Genomic DNA, 17,689 nt, shown 5'->3' with positions numbered 1-17,689 from the left:
TTTACAGCAGTATTCCTTTTACATTGTAGCAGTTAAAATATTTCTTGTAAATCTTAACTCATAACATTTATGTAATTTAAATATAAAACAAGCTATTTGTCACTGCCAGGACATTAACGTTTTTATAGAGAATATTTTATAGTTTGTTATAGAAAAACAAGTTATGCTCAGGGTCCAGAGCCTCGATCTTAACATTATAACAGGCCCCTTCCTATTAGAGACCTGCACGATCGCGGGACCCAACGCAGCAGAGTGCGGCACGGGACAACACTTGATGGGCAGGTAGAGACTCGTGTGTCCGGGATGCAGGAGAATAGTTAGGGTGTGCTCATACTAGCCAATCTTAACCCCCAAACCCTGGTTCATTTGACTAGTGTGATCACTCCGTTTAGCAGGCCCTGGCTCCGTTGGAAGAGGTGGGCAAGAGCATGGTTCAGTTATATATAGATCAGTGAGTGTGAGCACTAACCACGCCAGAGCAAGATCTTCTGATATGTGCTGCATGAGTGTGTGAATATTTCTAAGTGGCAAAAGTGATAGATATGTAAAGCAATGTATTGTGAGAGGGATGTGTGTTACAGCGTCCCATACGACTCAGAATAATAAACTCCACTTCACCGTTGTGAATACGAATTTGTTGCATTATATTATGTTAAAAATATCAGTGGACAGTGGTTTGTGAATGCTGATACTTTGCCTAAATAATTTGGTCAGGAGCATCCCCTCCTGTGACCCATGATTTGTCTGTATGATAATATTTTGTATATTATTATATATTGTATATAGACACTCTAAAAGTTACATTATCTGCATTTCTCTGTTCAGTCTTATCTGCTGGCTGGTTTTAAAGGAGTTTTGGTAATGTTACTGCCAGTCAGGTTTTTCAGACTATCTTAAAACAGTCTTGGCCAAGCTGGAAGACTACCTTAAACCAGCCAAGACCAGCTTAAAGCAGCTTCGACTATTTTCAGTGCAGTCACACTTTAGGTGTCTGTTTATTTCAGCTCTAATGAAGTCGAGACAACTTTAGCATAAAACATTTCTGTTCCGAGGGATCCTTCAGCACGCTATTTAGTAAATAACACCGCTGTTCATTTAACCCAGCCTGTTGATCCCCAATCCCCTTTTCCCGCCTCTCATCTGTTTTTCGAGTCGCGAGACATCAAAGGCCCTCATCAACAAATGGAGGTGCAAAAGACTTACATGAAAGCCTGATTGTAGATGAAGCAGCTGATTATAATTGCATTTTGTATTCAATCGTTTTTTCTCCTCTCTCTTTTCTAATCGGGCTGACTGCCAGCTTTCTTTTCTATCATTTGGTAATGTGGGAGAGCATTCTCATTAGGATTCAAGCGCGATGCTCGCTAACTTAATTAAGCATAAGATAGACATGCGTATAGATGCAATCTGATCTCAATGTGTGTGAGGCCACGTTTAGCCTGCGTTCAAGGGTTCTCGAAGGATGTGATGATGCTGTGATGGCAGGGAAGTGGGGTATCTTGTCAGGTCTGTCTATTTCTGTGCTGCTTTCTTTTTCAAGAAGGTTTAGGACAAATGGTGAAGTGTCAGCTAAAGGAGTATTAAACATATAGGAATATGCTGAGTAGCTTGTTGAAGATGCCGTAGTTTCTTTTTCTCTTCCTTCCAGAGGCAATCATCTCTTAAGTATGTGTATTTCAGATGTGTAGTATTGCCCCTTGTAATCAGTGTCTGGAAACTGAACATCTGTTATTGCAGAAGCATTTACTAGATACTATATGATTTAAAGACATGGAAAAAGAGGAATTTTGTGTTATGTCCTATAATTTTGTTAACCGCATTGTACTCAAGCTGCAGTGCGGAGGAGTTGATTGATTGATGCATGAACATTAACTCAGTATTCGACAGTTTTATCTGACAGGCCTGATGGATGCTTTTTATAACAAACCCAATGAGTCTGATAAAACCTGTCTTGAAATGCAAACTTAGTACAAAAACATTCCGCAATGCCCTAACAAGCCTAAGCCTTAGATGCATTGCATATGAAACTGATCAATCCTTGTAAATTTTTGTTTGCATGACAGTAGCACACAATACAGTGACTTCCAGAATGCAAAATTATTTTCAGAATAAGTAATTAGAGAATAAATGTAAGCAGCTCACTCTGGAATAAACTACACATACAAGCCTGTCATCTGTTTAGATCATCTGTCACAATTGTGTCTTTGTGTCCTTCTGTTCACTGAATAAAAAAAATAAATGCAGAAACTATTTTCCCTCAAAAAATGTTAAAACTAATGACAAAGAGATGGCAATTAACACATTGAATCAAGAGTGATTTTTTTTTCCAGTTAGGACTGAATAATTATTATTATTATTATTATTTTTTTTTTTTTTTAAACAACATGTTGCAGTAATCTTTGTTTTATTCAACGTTGTCTGCCCTCTCATTTTTACAGTTTTGCATGGTGATGTGGACTTTCCATCATCTTCCATCCATTGTTTTTTTTTCACAGAATGAATGATATTTTAGACTCCCTAACTCACCTGACCCTCACAGTGATATTGCTGCACCTTTAATTGTTCATTTAGACGTTTATTAAGCCATTTTCCTCCCAGACTGTTGGCTGGTCACCATATTTAGGTCATTCCAGATTTGACAATTTTTCATTGGATATATGCTCTCTCATAAATATGAGTAAAACCTCACCCACACACATATACGCACATCGTGCTCACAAGGGGTCGCTGTTGCTTTGCAGTGATTAAAATTTGATTATAAAGGACCATATTTATTGCCGTTTATAATTATCGTCTAAACAGTGTGAATGAACTCCTGCCATGTGACATTAATATTTACTTACTTACATACTTGGGAACACAGAAAGCCATTAACTATCAAAAACTTTTTCTATTTGTGTCTCCAACTTTTTTTTTTCCAAGGGCAAACTTCTTTCGATTTCTCTAGTAAACACGTTTTGCGGTCTATTAATAATCTGAAATGTGCTATGATATCTACTGTGATGTTCAGGTAAAGCTTATTTGCACAGAAGTCTGCGGGGAGCCCTTGATGTGAATGTTGGCGCCTCAGGTGATGCTTTAACTCTGCACCTCACTTTGGACTCGCCAGTGTCTGCGCTGGAGTGGAGAGGAGAGGTTGGCGCAAAAAACCCTCATGCACTTATTTCAAAGCACAAGTTTTCAGACGATATTTGTTTTCTTTTATGCGTTCGTGAATATCAGATGAAGCCTGTCTTTTTTCCTAACATCATCTCCCGAGGAAGAATCCCAGCCAAGTGTTATTCTTCATCTCTGTAGGTTATTCTGAGCGACACTGAGGATGTGGAAAGCGCAAATGGTACAATCGTGCGCTTGAGCAACTTTTAGGATGTGCAGGATAATTCCGCATTAGAGGATGTGAGAGCGGATGCAGAGGAAACACAGATCCTTACGAATCACGCATCGGGGGGAAAATCGCACAGCAACGCCACCCAACCCGCCAGACTTTACTGGAAAGACAAAAGTAGCCAAGGAACGGAAATTAAATTCACTCGCTGCTACCTAACGCCACGATACCGCAGACTGAGCAGTTGGATTCAGCGGCGCATGGAAACATGCTTCGGATGTGAGAAAAGCACAATATTTGTGAGGTATCTGTCGCGTAACGAGGAGACACAGTGGCATCCTTCGGGATCTTGACAGAGCCTTATAAATCCCATCTAATGCGTGACGGGATGCTCGGACTCTCCAGTTTTTTTTGACCTGAAGTAAAGTAACCCGACCCCGGTGTGAAGTGAAGAACATTGTGATGAATTCTTGTGGATATCCTCCGAAAGCGATACTGGAACTTAATCGCGCAATTTTGTGATCATCTCTCCGCGCGCAAAGGGAACCTTTTTCACTTTCATTGGCCTTCCGTGCCATCCAGCAAGATGGAAGTTTCTCACGGGGGGAGAACAAACATGTTGCGTCTCCGTACTCTGCAATTCATTGTAATGCTGATGAGAGGTAAGTTAAAGAAAAGGGTTCTCTTGGTTATTTTTTTTTTATGAACTTTATATTAATGTGGCACTGACAGCATAAGATTTCCTTATCAAAATTTTAGATCGTAAAGAGAAATTCCTAGTTTAAATCTAAGAGCTGTTATCTGGATCCAAATTGGTGAATCTTATCAGTTTAACTCAGTGTGTGGTATTGTGAACGTGCGACATAAACGAGAACCTCACCGTGCCGCGCGCGACATCACGGCCACTGACTGACACATTCGTGCTGGGGATGAGCGACCTCCGATTCGAGAACGAGTTGTTCCCGAGTCGAATCTTTTTAATTAATCTTTTTAATGAACCGGACTGAATCGGTTCCAAATTGTCACCAAGCCGATAGCTGGAAATTCACTCATTGAATCGAGAATCTCTTGCTGAGAAATGCTGAGAAATCGTAGAGACTGAAATAAGGAGTTCACAAACAGGCACATAAGAATACAAGTCATGACTTTGAGGGCTTGAACAAAGACACTATTATTTTAATTATAACGTAAAATTATAATTATAACATTTAAGTATGCACTTTATGTAGTTCATGAAGTAGTGAATTTGTGAAGTGTTGCTTTCATTAGGTTGTTCATCTGGGAAGTAGCCTAGCCTAATTTAGTTTAGTGGCACAACCTGTTGGATAATTTGAAAACTTAAATTTGAATTAGTAAACTTAAAACAAAAACTTAAATTATTATAGGTCTTAAGTGGGATTTAAATAAATTCATTAGCCTACGTAATTAATTAGCCTACACATTTTCACATATGGCTTTATTAAAACGTTTCACAGCATGTAATAATTATGTGTGCTGGTCATATAATTAGAATATCATCAAAAAGTTGATTTGTCACTATTCCATTCAAAAAGTGAAACTTGTATATTATATTCATTCATTACACACAGACTGATATATTTCAAATGTTTATTTCTTATAATTTTGTTAATTATAACTGACAACTAAGGAAAATCCCAAATTAAGTATCTCAGAGAATTAGAATATTGTGAAAAGGTTCAAAATTGAAGACACCTGGTGCCACACTCTAATCAGCTAATTAACTCAAAACACCTGCAAAGGCCTTTAAATGGTCTCCACAGCCCCTTTCACACTGCACGTCGGACCCGGCATATTGCCAGAACATTGCCGGGTCGCCTTATGTGTGAAAGCAAACACGTCACGGGATTGATTCCGGCATTGAACCCGGGTCGAGGACCTAGTAACATTGCCGGGTTCAACCCGGGACGAGCGCTGTGTGAACAAAAGCCAGATCTAATGCCGTGTCGAAGTGATGATACGCGTTATCACGCGACTCTTTTAATGGCTGTTTTGAAGGAAGATCAACGTTCGCGACAAAAAAATATGTGCAAACTGTAATGAAGCAGAGATCAGTTTGTTCCTCACTTTCCGCGCTGACGCCGAGATCGTTTGCTTGCTTCAGTGAAAGTATAACGTGCCTAACATTTTCGACTCGTACATTACACGTCATGCCCTGATGTCACGTGTCGTTACGGGATCTTTACGGGTTGTGTGTGAAAGCACGCACATATCCTGGGTAATCACTGGCAGTGTGAAAGTGCAAAATCTAGCGACCTGGGAACAATTGCCGGAACACTTTACCCGTGTATTTGCCGGAATGGCAGTGTGAAAGGGGCTTAAGTCTAGTTCTGTAGGCTACACAATCATGGGGAAGACTGCTGAATTGACAGTTGTCCAAAAGACGACCATTGACACCTTGCACAAGGAGGGCAAGACACAAAATGTCATTGCAAAAGAGGCTGGCTGTTCACAGAGCTCTGTGTCCAAGCACATTAATAGAGAGGCGAAGGGAAGGAAAAGATGTTGTAGGAAAAAAAAGTGTACAAGCAATAGGGATAACCACACCCTGGAGAGGATTGTGAAACAAAACCCATTCAAAAATGTGAAGAGTGGACTGCAGCTGGAGTCGTATGCAAGACATGGGTTTCAGCTGTCGCATTCCTTGTGTCAAGCCACTCTTGAACAACAGACAGCGTCTGAAGCCTGGGCTTGGACTGGACTGCTGCTGAGTGGTCCACAGTTATGTTCTCTGATGAAAGTAAATCTTTCATTTCCTTTGGAAATCAGGGTCCTAGAATCTGGAGGAAGAGAGGAGAGGGGAGGCACACAGTCCACGTTCCTTGAGGTCCAGTGTAAAGGTTGCACAGTCAGTGATGGTTGGGGGTTTCATGTCATCTGCTGGTGTTGGTCCACTGTGTTTTCTAAGGTCCAAGGTCAACACAGCCGTATACCACGGAGTTTTAGAGATCACTTCATGCTTCCTGCTGCTGACCAACTTTATGGAGATGCAGATTTCATTTTCCAACAGGACTTGGCACCTGCACACAGTGCCAAAGCTACCAGTAACTGGTTTAAGGACCATGGTATCCCTGTTCTTAATTGGCCAGCAAACTCGCCTGACCTTAACCCCATAAAAATCTATGGGGTATTGGTAGTGTTGGGGAGTAACTAGTTACATGTAACGGCGTTACGTAATTTAATTACAAAATTATTGTAACTGTAATTAGTTACAGTTACTAAGAAAAAATGAGTAATTAAATTACAGTTACTTATGAAATTTTTGACGATTACAAAGGGGATTACATTTGAATATTTACACACATCCACATACAGATTTAACTGATTTCTTTCCCAAATTGCACTGACTATTCTGAGACATACCGCCCTAATAATTTCCGGGATGCGGAAATACAGTCTGGTTCGTAGAATCCAGTCATAAAAACGAAATGCCTAACAGGACGGAATATGCCACATTTTGGATGACTAAATCAAAAGTAGGTCAGTACACTTGAATCAAAACATGACATGGACTAGTGTCTGTGAATATAAAGCCCCAAAAATGCAATATATGACTTGCACATTCTGCGTGTCTGTGTGGAAATCAGGCGCGGACTGGACACCGGGAGAACCGGGACAATTCCCGGTGGCCTGGCAGCCGATTTTGCCCCACTATTTAATATCATTATTGTATAATTGCCTGCCGAATGTACTAAAGCGATCATTTGCGAATCCGCCATTTGATAATTAAATCTCTAATAAGTCATGAATTGTTAGTCATGACTCGCGCGCTCTCCGCGCCTCCGCCAAACGGTTTGGATCAGACTCAGAGTAATCAATGCGAGAGAGAGAGAGAGAGAGAGAGAGAGAGAGAGAGAGAGAGAGAGAGAGAGAGAGAGAGAGAGAGGACAGCTGGAGCAGAGAAGCAGGACTCCTGTTCAGGGTTTCAGGTCAGTTTCATCTGTAAAGATGCTTTTTTGTCTTTGTTTTTTTATTTATTTAATCAAGCAGCAGCACGTTGCTCATCAGTCATCACTCAAAATACTATATAAAGGACATCATTATTATCTGTTGTAATGTTACAGTAGGAATTTAGCTGAAAAAAAAAAATTCAGATTATTTTTTTATAGGTTTAGGGGGAGCTACGACAGACAACAACACAACCCTTACGAAAATTAACATTTTAATATTTAACTATAAATCTAGAGAAAATGGTTACTATTGTTTAACTGTGATAACCAAAAATGTTAAATTATTTTACAAATTTATTTATTTAAAAATAAATACAAATCCATTTGCAAAAAAACTAGGTTATTTTACTTTTATATAGACTAATAAAAGCAAGGTAATTTTTTGTAAGGGAAAAACATGACTAGTGTACAGTATTAGGATTTTTCTATAAAGATATTGTAGTATTGTAGAGTATTGTATTGTAAAGTATAGTTTTGTTCAATCTTGAGTATTAAAGTCATGAGAGAGATGGATAACAGGGCAAAATAAAGAGACTGAAGTGAAAAATGGAAGCGAAGGTGCAGTTCAGGAGAGAACTTTTAATTATTTTGCATGTCCCCAAATTAAAGATTTAAACCTTTTTTATGTCAGGTCCATACAAAAAATAGTTTTGTCCATGAATTTGTTTGTATAAGTTAGAATTTTCCAGTCTGAATTTTTTTCCCAGTCCGCCCCTCCTGTAAATTAATGGCAAAGACATGGTTTCATTTACTACACATAGGCCTACTGAAGCTCGCAGTGTTTTCAACCTCTGCCATCTCAATATAGGAGTACACGAGCACATAAACATAATTTCTAGAACTGCTCTGTGTCACTTCATGTGCATTTTACTTATTTTGAGAAAACTATCACCATATACAAAGAGACAGCAGTTTCAAAAAAACACCCATGTTTCAGGAGTTTATTACACAGAATACGTCACATGCTTATTAGATAACTGTATTTAAGTTGATGTATATGCTTTTATTTATTATTCTTTAATTTTCACATATTTAGAAAAGTAGTCAAAAAGTACTCAAAAGTAATTAGTTACATTACTTTAATAAAGTAATTGAAAAAGTTACACTACTATTACATTTTAAACAGGGTAACTTGTAATCTGTACCCTATTACATTTCCAAAGTAACCTTCCCAACACTGGGTATTGGGAAGAGGAAGATGTGATATGCCAGATCCAGAAATGCAGAAGAGCTGAAGGCCACTATCAGAGCAACCTGGGCTCTCATAACACCTGAGCAGTGCCACAGACTGATCGACTCCATGCCACGCCACATTGCTGCAGTAATTCAGGCAAAAGGAGCCCCAACTAAGTACTGAGTGCTGTACATGCTCATACTTTTCATGTTCATACTTTTCAGTTGGCCAAGATTTCTAAAAATCCTTTCTTCGTATTGGTCTTAAGTAATATTCTAGTTTTCTGAGATACTGAATTTGGGATTTTCCTTAGTTGTCAGTTACAATCATCAAAATTAAAAGAAATAAACATTTGAAATATATCAAAAGTTTCCCTTTTTGAATGGAATTAGTGAAATAAATAAAATTTTTGATGATATTCTAATTATATGACCAGCACCTGTACGACCAAATGCCGATATAATTACATGAAAGAATCACTGAATCATTTTTCGATTCGTGGAAAAGAGTCAGACTTTTTATTACTTGCTGGGATTCGAATGCACACACACTCTCTCTCTCTTTCTCTCTCTCTCTCTCTCTCTCTCTCTCTCTCTCTCTCTCTCTCTCTCTCTCTCACACACACACACACACACACACACAGTAGTAGTTCTTTGTAGTTCTGACCTTTCATAGTTTTATTTCATAATTGTAGAAAGTGCAGTATCTTTTTCTGATTGTGAGCATTACCTCATTTAGGGAAGGGAGAAATACAGAGACCCGTTATAGCTTTCTGTCAAGATGTTTCTGGTATGATTCACTACACAGTGTGAAGTGAGGTAAATCAAGGCACTTTTGACATTTAAAAAGAATGTGGTCTGATTTAAATGAATTTACTTCTGTTGAAACGCTGCTTAAATGTGTCCATTATGAAAGAGGTCCATATGGCTTGATCAGGTGTGGGGGCAAACATGGGGGCACATCTGTGCATCAAATTACCTCTCACTCTCATCACTTAATCTAGATCACTCTGGCTGTGAGCTGGGGAGCATTTGGTCCTCAGCCTCCTTTCTGGTTTTGTCTGTCCTTCCTCCTCCTCCCTCTGTACCTCAGTGGTCTAGTCTTGCACCAGAAAATGTAGTAGTTAGTGCTGAAATGACCTTGGAATTATCCAGGTCTTTGAGCTTGATGTTCAGCAGGCCCACACATTACTCACAGTGTTTTAAACTGAGATAAAAAGAAGTGGATAGCTTCATTAGGTTGGAGAGATGTATGAGCTTTCTGGAACAGCACACTGTTGCTGAAGTTAAAATAACGAGTGAAACTGAAATACTGCAGAGAAATAGAGATGATCTGAACTAGGGATGCACCAGTGCACCAATATGATAATGATAAGCTTATCCTTTTTTTGTGTGTTTATTTTTTCCATAAATCAAAATTGAATGGTTGATTTTAAGATCTGTTAAAATTACATTTAAGTTAACAGTTTTATTATATTTAATCATTTGTGTTTCTAAAGATTACATTTTAGTGAAAAAAAATGGCATAGGAACAAATTTCACATAAAAAATTGCTAGTAAATTTCACAATTAAGCATGAAAAACAGCATGCACTATAATGCATTTAATTAGATGTAAATTTAATTTTGAGGTAGAATATTTAGTATTTTATTATAAAATATAATCCAATCTTTGTATTTTTGCAATTAAAAAAATATATAAAAATTACACTATAGTTGAAAGCCAATGTAATTAAATGTTTAAATCGGTGAAAATGAGCATGCATAATTAATTCTAATATTTACTGAGACTAATACATTAACGAATCTCAAGTATCTGATAAACAAATACAAAACCAATATATTGTGCATACCTAATCTGAACACCATTAGGATTGAGCACACCTCATAAGCATTACTAAAGTCACTATATAAAGCTTTTTTTGGGACCATTGTCACCTCTACAGCTAAAAGCCTTTAAAACTCAAAATGAACAAAATCCTTTGATGTGTTATGTCACACCGGAGTAATTGCACCCAGCATTGCGTCTTAGACATGTTGAAATTAAAATCTGCTCTTTTAAAAAGAATATGTCAAGGCCAAGACTTAATTTGTTTGAGAGCTGTTGGGGTAAATGAACACAGTTTGACTTTAACATCTTAATTTAATTCTCATTATGTTTTTCCTCAGGAGTTTTCTAAAGACATGGATATGACACTTCTCTTGTCATGAACAAAATCTTTCAGTAAATTGTTAGAATTACAGCGATTCCGACATAAAATGGCCCATAAATGCCGCTTGTCTTTCTCCCAGCCATCACCATTTCAGTGATGACATCTGGATAAAAAGCCGTTTTACTCAGACCTTTAATGGAGTGCATTTTATTGAGCTATGATGAACCTGTTTGCTTGGAGAAGTATTGAGTTACAGCAGTACATAATGTCTTATTATGACACCCTGTACTTTGTGCTGACCTTAAAAGGTGAAGTGACGTTAGAGGTATTTATTTGTATTTATTTAATTTTGATAAAAGGATTTTGTATGTGGTTTTAACTGTGAAATGGCATTTAAAATACAATTTTCAATATTCAAGAAAAGTTGTAACAATAAGATCTTTGTCATCCAGTGGACAAAGACAAGGTTAGTCCCTTTCATAGGAGTCCTGAGGCCTCATGCATAAAAATTTGCATAAATCTCAGAACTTAATGTTTGGAAACCATGCAAATTAAACAAACACTATAGTCTGTAAACAGTGCACTTTACAAATCTTATTTTGTGAATGATAATGCATTCACATCCACAAACATTAGGCACAATGTTACCATATAAGTAGCAATAGGCCTATTTCCAGAGGCCATAGTGAATAAATCACGGCGGAAGGGCGTTATTAGGCATGACACTAAGCGTAGTTACCACACAATGAAAAAAATATTAAAACCAAAAATGTATCTATTTAAGGGATACTTTTTAGAAGCAAGTACGTTAAATGCTGTCCTTCCGCTAAAAAGTAGTCCCTGACAGCAACAGTAAACTGCAAGAGAATGTTCCGAACATGTCTCATCTAATGGAGCTTAAATAAAAACAGAGAATTGGAGATTTTCATCATATTTGATATTTTCTCACGCACTGACAGCTGCTTATCTCTTACCATGAGAAAACTTCTGTTTTCCGTCTTTTAGTTTTAAAACAGACCGATTCGTGGCACAGTGCGAGTTTGCAAGCGTCATTACAGTGTCAACTGATGGACATATAGAGTCTTGAAAATATAGGACACCTTATTGAATTCAATGGTTTTCCATATCAGGATTCAGAAAAAAAAAAAAAAAAATTTCATCTGGAGTCTCATTTATAAACGTTGCGTACGCTCAAAATAGGCATAGAAATTGCATACGCAATTATTTACGCATATATCGGGATTTATACAAATAAACTTGGCATAAATATGTTCACATCTTATGGACATTCTAGACCATGCGTACACACTCTTTTTCCTGGCATGAGAAAAGTAATGAAGTAAGGAATATTTTTAAAATCTGTTTTCATTTCAATGTACACATTTACATTAAATATTCCACTCTAAGTAATGGAGATAAGCATTGAAAATACATAAAGTCATTAAGCAGAAGTTAAACAAAATTTATATGAATTTAGTGGATGCGCTTGATCACTTTTCCTGTGGCATGCCGTTTTAATGACAGGGAGGAGTGCTATAGATCTTTAAACTAAACTGCAGATCTCATGCTATGCAAAATATTTTAGTGAGAACAATGATCAGTGATGTGCACTTGATATTATGGGGGGCACTGCTCGATTCAGTGGTCGAACGGTCCATTGTCCGGTTTGAATAGGTTCAATGATAACAGCGTACTGTACAACCGCAGCTGCACAGAGGTGTTGATGACGTATGAAGTCATTGTTACAACATTGCTGCCACTTACAAAAAATGCCACTGTATTTGAAGGATACAACTTGAATAAAATGGTAATTTTCATGTTTTCTTTTTAACGAAAAAAGCTACTTTTTCAGTGACGCGCCGAGTCAGACAATTCTATTTACACTGCAATAAATATAGGCTAAAAATAACTAAAAGATTTTCACCTTATCAGCAAAACTGCATAAATTAAATTAGATTTTGAATTGTTTAAAACAACTGAAATACTATTTTGCCAGTGGTAAAGAATGACACCAACTATATTCTAAAATATTAATCTGAGAACTATTTTAAACAGTTTTGTTTTTAGGTTTTTTTTTATTTTTATATATTTATGCTAAAACATAACAAGGATAGCCTACTTGATGTTTTTTTGCAATAAAAATTGTGTATGGCACAAATAGCATTTATAGTCCATATATCATATTTCCTTAATGTCTTGTACATTAAACAGTCTTAAATATGGTGTCTCGTGGATGGGAATATGCATAGAAATGATATGTATATGAGGTAATGCATAGTAAAACTAGGCATTGTTAGCTCCATATATGGTGATTTTGGGGCTGAGTCGGGGTGGAGAAGAATCTTCCCATGACTGGGATTTATAAAGGGATTCTTGCATAGGTTCTGGTGTACGCATGGTTTTATACATCTGAAAACTTTTGTGCGTACGCAAAATCTAGCTTTTGTGCCTATGTACACTTTTAGGATGAAATCAACGGAGAGTTTTATAAATGAGACCCCTGGACACCCCATGATACAGTTGCTTGTAGATCAACGTTTAGCAGCAATAACTTGAAGTAAGAATATTCTGTAAGACTTTATTAGTATTTTACGTCATTATGTATGAATTTTGGCCCACTCTTCTTTTCAGTGTTGTTCCAGTTTATTGAGGTTAGAGGAATTTTTTTTTATGCACAGAATTTCAGTCAGAATGAGGTCTAGGCTTTTGCAACACTTTGATTCTTTTCTTTTTCAGCCGTTCTGCTGTAGATTTGATGGTGTGCTTGGGATCATTGTTGCATCACCCAATTTTGGCCAAGCTTTAGCTGTCGTATGGATGAGCTCAGATTTGACTCTAGAATACTTTGAGGAGTTTGGGCTCATCTGTTTAAAGGGCATTGTTCTAGAAGTCTTATATGGTTAGTTCAGATGCAAATTTGCAAACCAAAGCTATCCTGCCATGTTCTTTTAGAAAGAAGAGGGTTTACGTTGAGCAATTCTTTCAAATGTGCCATACATGCCTGGTCTGGTCACAAACATTATAATTTAACATGGTAACTGAGGCTTGTAGAGTCTGAGGTGTAGCCTAGGTCTTGGGTTGCCTGCAGTTTCTCAGAGTATTATACAGTCTGACCATGGGGTGAATTTCCTTGGATGTCCACTCCTTGGAGGATCGGTGTCTCTTTTGAATGTCTTCCACTTGTGATTAATCTTCCTCTTTGTAGAATGACAGAATTCAACTTGTTTGGAAATGCCCATATTACTCTTCCCAGATTGATGGCAGCAACAATTGCTTCTCTAAGAACATTGCTGAACTCACTCTTCATTAGTGTCTGTAGAATGAGTGCAGCTGTTTATGCCTTTGAGATGTACTTTAAAAAAAAAATGTTATATTACTTTTTGATTGTGACTGGGGAATTCTATAAAGAGTGCATTTTTAAACATCTGTTTGAATAATTTCACAGACTTTGTCACGTCAAGTTTGCGTTTTGACAGTGATGTGTGGAAAGAAGATAGGATCTGAAAGACAAACATAGTTATTTTGTTAACAGTGTCACAACATTTCATAAAAATATGTTATGGAAATGCTAATTTGACTTTAGTTTCTATATTTAGTAGTTAGTAAATTCTTTTAAAAACTCAAAAATAAAATTACAAAAATACTTGACTAATGAACTAATTATCAAAAGTAACATAAAATGCGTTTCAAATACTAATTTTAAATGGTTTCTCACATGATGAGAGTGCCAAAAAAAGTATATTCTCTTGAATGTCAAAGCAAGCACTGCATAGTACTTTAATACTGTATGACTTCAGACAATATCATGTATATCCATAATGCTCTCGATTTTCTATGTTTGAATTGTACTAAAGCATGTAAGCTGTAGTTTTATACACGGAAAAGCATGTTCCATGGTTAAGCATTTTTGTCTCACCTGGGACTAAAACCAGCCATCCTGCTCAATCTGCCTCATTACCCTAGAGATGCTTTACTGCCCACTGAGATTACAGGACTACTGGGACAGATTTCAGTATCAAAATGCATTTTATGAATGCCTGTGCACAATGCGGTGTTGAATAAAAAATACAGTTCAGTGGCACACTTTTAGTTGTTTTATGTCCAGCAATACTGTAGCAAGTTCGTTTGGAGGAAAGGAAGAGGACAAAGGGGTCGGCTGGACTGCTGACATATTTATTTAACAAATAAAATTAAAGTTCACAAACACCAACTGGTGACTTTTATTCTGAAACGTCGGCACAACACTCTCGGTTTGCTCTTTCCGGTTTCGGTTTCCAGTTTGCGTCAGCAGTCCGTCTCTCTCTCGCTTGCTTCCGACTCTCCTGGCGTTTTATACTCTCTCCATGCCAATTACTAGAATAAGAAAAAGGTGATGATAATTTTCGCCCAAACCACTCACTTACCGCTCGTCTCCTGATTCTCTCTCTCGCTGCAGACTTCGCTAAACCACGCCCCCCCTGCCACATACCCCCACCGCCCGACTCAGGCCGGGGAGCCACCCGGCCTGCAGCCCCCCCCATTTCTGGAGAGGAAGTCGGCCACCGCCATCTGACTACCCGGCCTGTGGATCACCTTGAACTTAAAAGGCTGAAGAGCTAGATACCAACGAGTGATCCGCGCGTTGGTATCCTTCATGCGGTGGAGCCACTGCAGCGAAGCGTGGTCCGAACAGAGGGTGAACTCCCGTCCCAGGAGATAATAGCGGAGGGTGAGGACGGCCCATCTGATGGCAAGGCACTCTTTTTCAATGGTCCTCTACTTAGCCTCTCTCTTCGAGAGCTTCCGGCTAATGTACAGCAAAGGCCGTTCCTCTCCCTCTATCTCCTGGGACAGGACTGCCCCCAGCCCCCTGTCCGACGCGTCTGTCTGCAAGAGAAAAGGGAGAGAAAAATCAGGAGAGTGTAACAACGGCCCGCCACACAGAGCATCCTTGACCTGAGTAAAGGCCTGCTGACACGGCTCCGTCCACTGGACCGTATCTGGCACCTCCTTTTTAGTGAGGTCAGTCAAAGGGCTGGTGAGGTCCGAATAATTAGGAATAAACCGTCTATAATATCCCGCCAGCCCCAAGAACTGCCTCACCTCCTTTTTGGTCTTGGGACGTGGGCAGGTCGCAATAGCGGCTGTCTTATCAATTTGGGGACGCACCTTTTTGGGGGTTGCAAACTCTGCCTGCAATTTCGTTAAATCAGTGAGTTGGGACGGCGAGAGGTGATCTCCACCTGGAGCCAGGGCGAGGGATTGTGGTTTGATATTCGCCTCTGGCCCGAGATCATCCTCTCCGCCAATCACCGTTGCCAACATCACTGATTCCGCCTCATTCCATTTTTTAAGGAGATTGAAGTGGTAGATCTGACGGGACCCGTTCCTATTGGACCGTATTATGTCATAATCGAGATCTCCGACCTGTCGTGCGACCTCAAACGGTCCCTGCCACTTAGCCATTAATTTGGAGCTCGACGTTTGGAGTAATACAAGTACTTTCTCTCCCGGTGCAAATTTGCGTAACCTAGTTCCCCTGTTATACAGCCGGCTCTGGCGGTCCTGGGCTTGTAACAAATTTTCCATTGATAGCCGCCCCAATGTGTGGAGTTTTGTTCTCAAGTCCAGCACATACTGAATTTCGTTTTTGCCCTGAGATGGTCCCTCCTCCCACGATTCTCTCAGTACGTCGAGCACCCCCCGGGGCTGGCGTCCATAGAGAAGCTCGAAGGGGGAAAACCCCGTGGAGGCTTGCGGGACCTCTCGCACAGCGAATAACAAGGGCTCTAGCCACCTATCCCAATTTTTGGCGTCTTCGTGAACGAACTTACGGATCATGTATTTAAGCGTGCGATTAAATCGTTCAACCAGGCCGTCGGTTTGTGGGTGATAGACGCTGTTCGAATCGACTTAATGCCCAATAATCTGTACAGTTCGCGTAGCGTACGTGACATAAACGCCGTGCCCTGATCGGTGGGGATTTCTTTTGGAATCCCCACCTGGGAGATAAGACGAAACAGGGCATCCGCAACACTTTTGGCGGAAATATTGCGGAGGGCCACCGCTTCAGGATATCGTGTTGCATAATCAACTATGACTACTGCAAAGCGATGTCCTCGTGCCGATCGCTCTAATGGCCCGATGAGGTCCATACCAATTCTCTAGAAGGGGACCTGCATTAAGGGAAGAGGGCGCAAAGGCGCTTTTGGGGCGGCCGGTGGGTTTACCAACTGACATTCCGGACAAGACGCGCACCACCTGCGCACATTGTCATGAATGCCAGGCCAAAAGAAACGGGCCATGAGGCGATTTAGTGTTGCTGCCTGTCCCAAATGGCCCGCCATAGGATTAGAATGAGCCGCGTGGAAAAGCATTTCCCTGCGGCCCTTTGGAATTAACAATTGGGTTGTATTCAATTTTGTCTGAGCGTCTCCGGGACCCGGATCATCGTCCCCATCGCGGCCTTGGCGCGAACCTCCCGATCGATCCAGCTCCGGAACCTCTCGCGGTCCTCCTGCTGGGCCTGGACAAGTGAAGTGAAGTGACATTCAGCCAAGTATGGTGACCCATACTCAGAATTTGTGCTCTGCATTTAACCCATCCGAAATGCACACACACAGAGCAGTGAACACACACACACACACTGTGAGCACACACCCGGAGCAGTGGGCAGCCATTTATGCTGCGGCGCCCGGGGAGCAGTTGGGGGTTCGATGCCTTGCTCAAGGGCACCTAAGTCGTGGTATTGAGGGTGGAGAGAGAACTGTACATGCACTCCCCCCACCCACAATTCCTGCCGGCCCAGGACTCGAACTCACAACCTTTCGATTGGGAGTCCGACTCTCTAACCATTAGGCCACAACTTCCAGACAATGGCCTGGAAACGCCTCTCCTGATCCGTCCTTAGGTCCAGCAGGGTCTGGTGTTGTTCGCGGTGCAGGACCGCGAGGGAGGCGATGATGTCCGCAAGCGGCGTGGAGGACGGGCTTTGCATGGCGGTGGCGGCGGTCCTGCTTCCTTCCCGGGTTTCGGCACCAGTGTAGCAAGTTCGTTTGGAGGAAAGGAAGAGGACTAAGGGGTCGGCTGGAC

General features: G+C 40.0%; 1 protein-coding gene across 1 annotated transcript in view; it reads left to right on the top strand.

The window, feature by feature from the left end:
- The first annotated feature begins 3,151 nt into the window (after nucleotides 1–3,151).
- Nucleotides 3,152–17,689, top strand: part of LOC132097533 (transmembrane protein 132C-like) — a 262,244-nt gene continuing 247,706 nt past the window's right edge. The window contains exon 1 of the mRNA XM_059503315.1: nucleotides 3,152–3,987. Coding sequence (XP_059359298.1) covers nucleotides 3,912–3,987 — 76 coding nt within the window. The 5' untranslated portion in view covers nucleotides 3,152–3,911. The remainder of the gene's footprint in view (nucleotides 3,988–17,689) is intronic.

This window comes from Carassius carassius, chromosome 21, assembly GCF_963082965.1.
Source record: "Carassius carassius chromosome 21, fCarCar2.1, whole genome shotgun sequence".
NCBI lineage: Eukaryota > Metazoa > Chordata > Actinopteri > Cypriniformes > Cyprinidae > Carassius > Carassius carassius.
The sequence above is the reverse complement of the archived record's forward strand: the minus strand, read 5'-3'. Positions and strand labels throughout refer to the sequence as shown.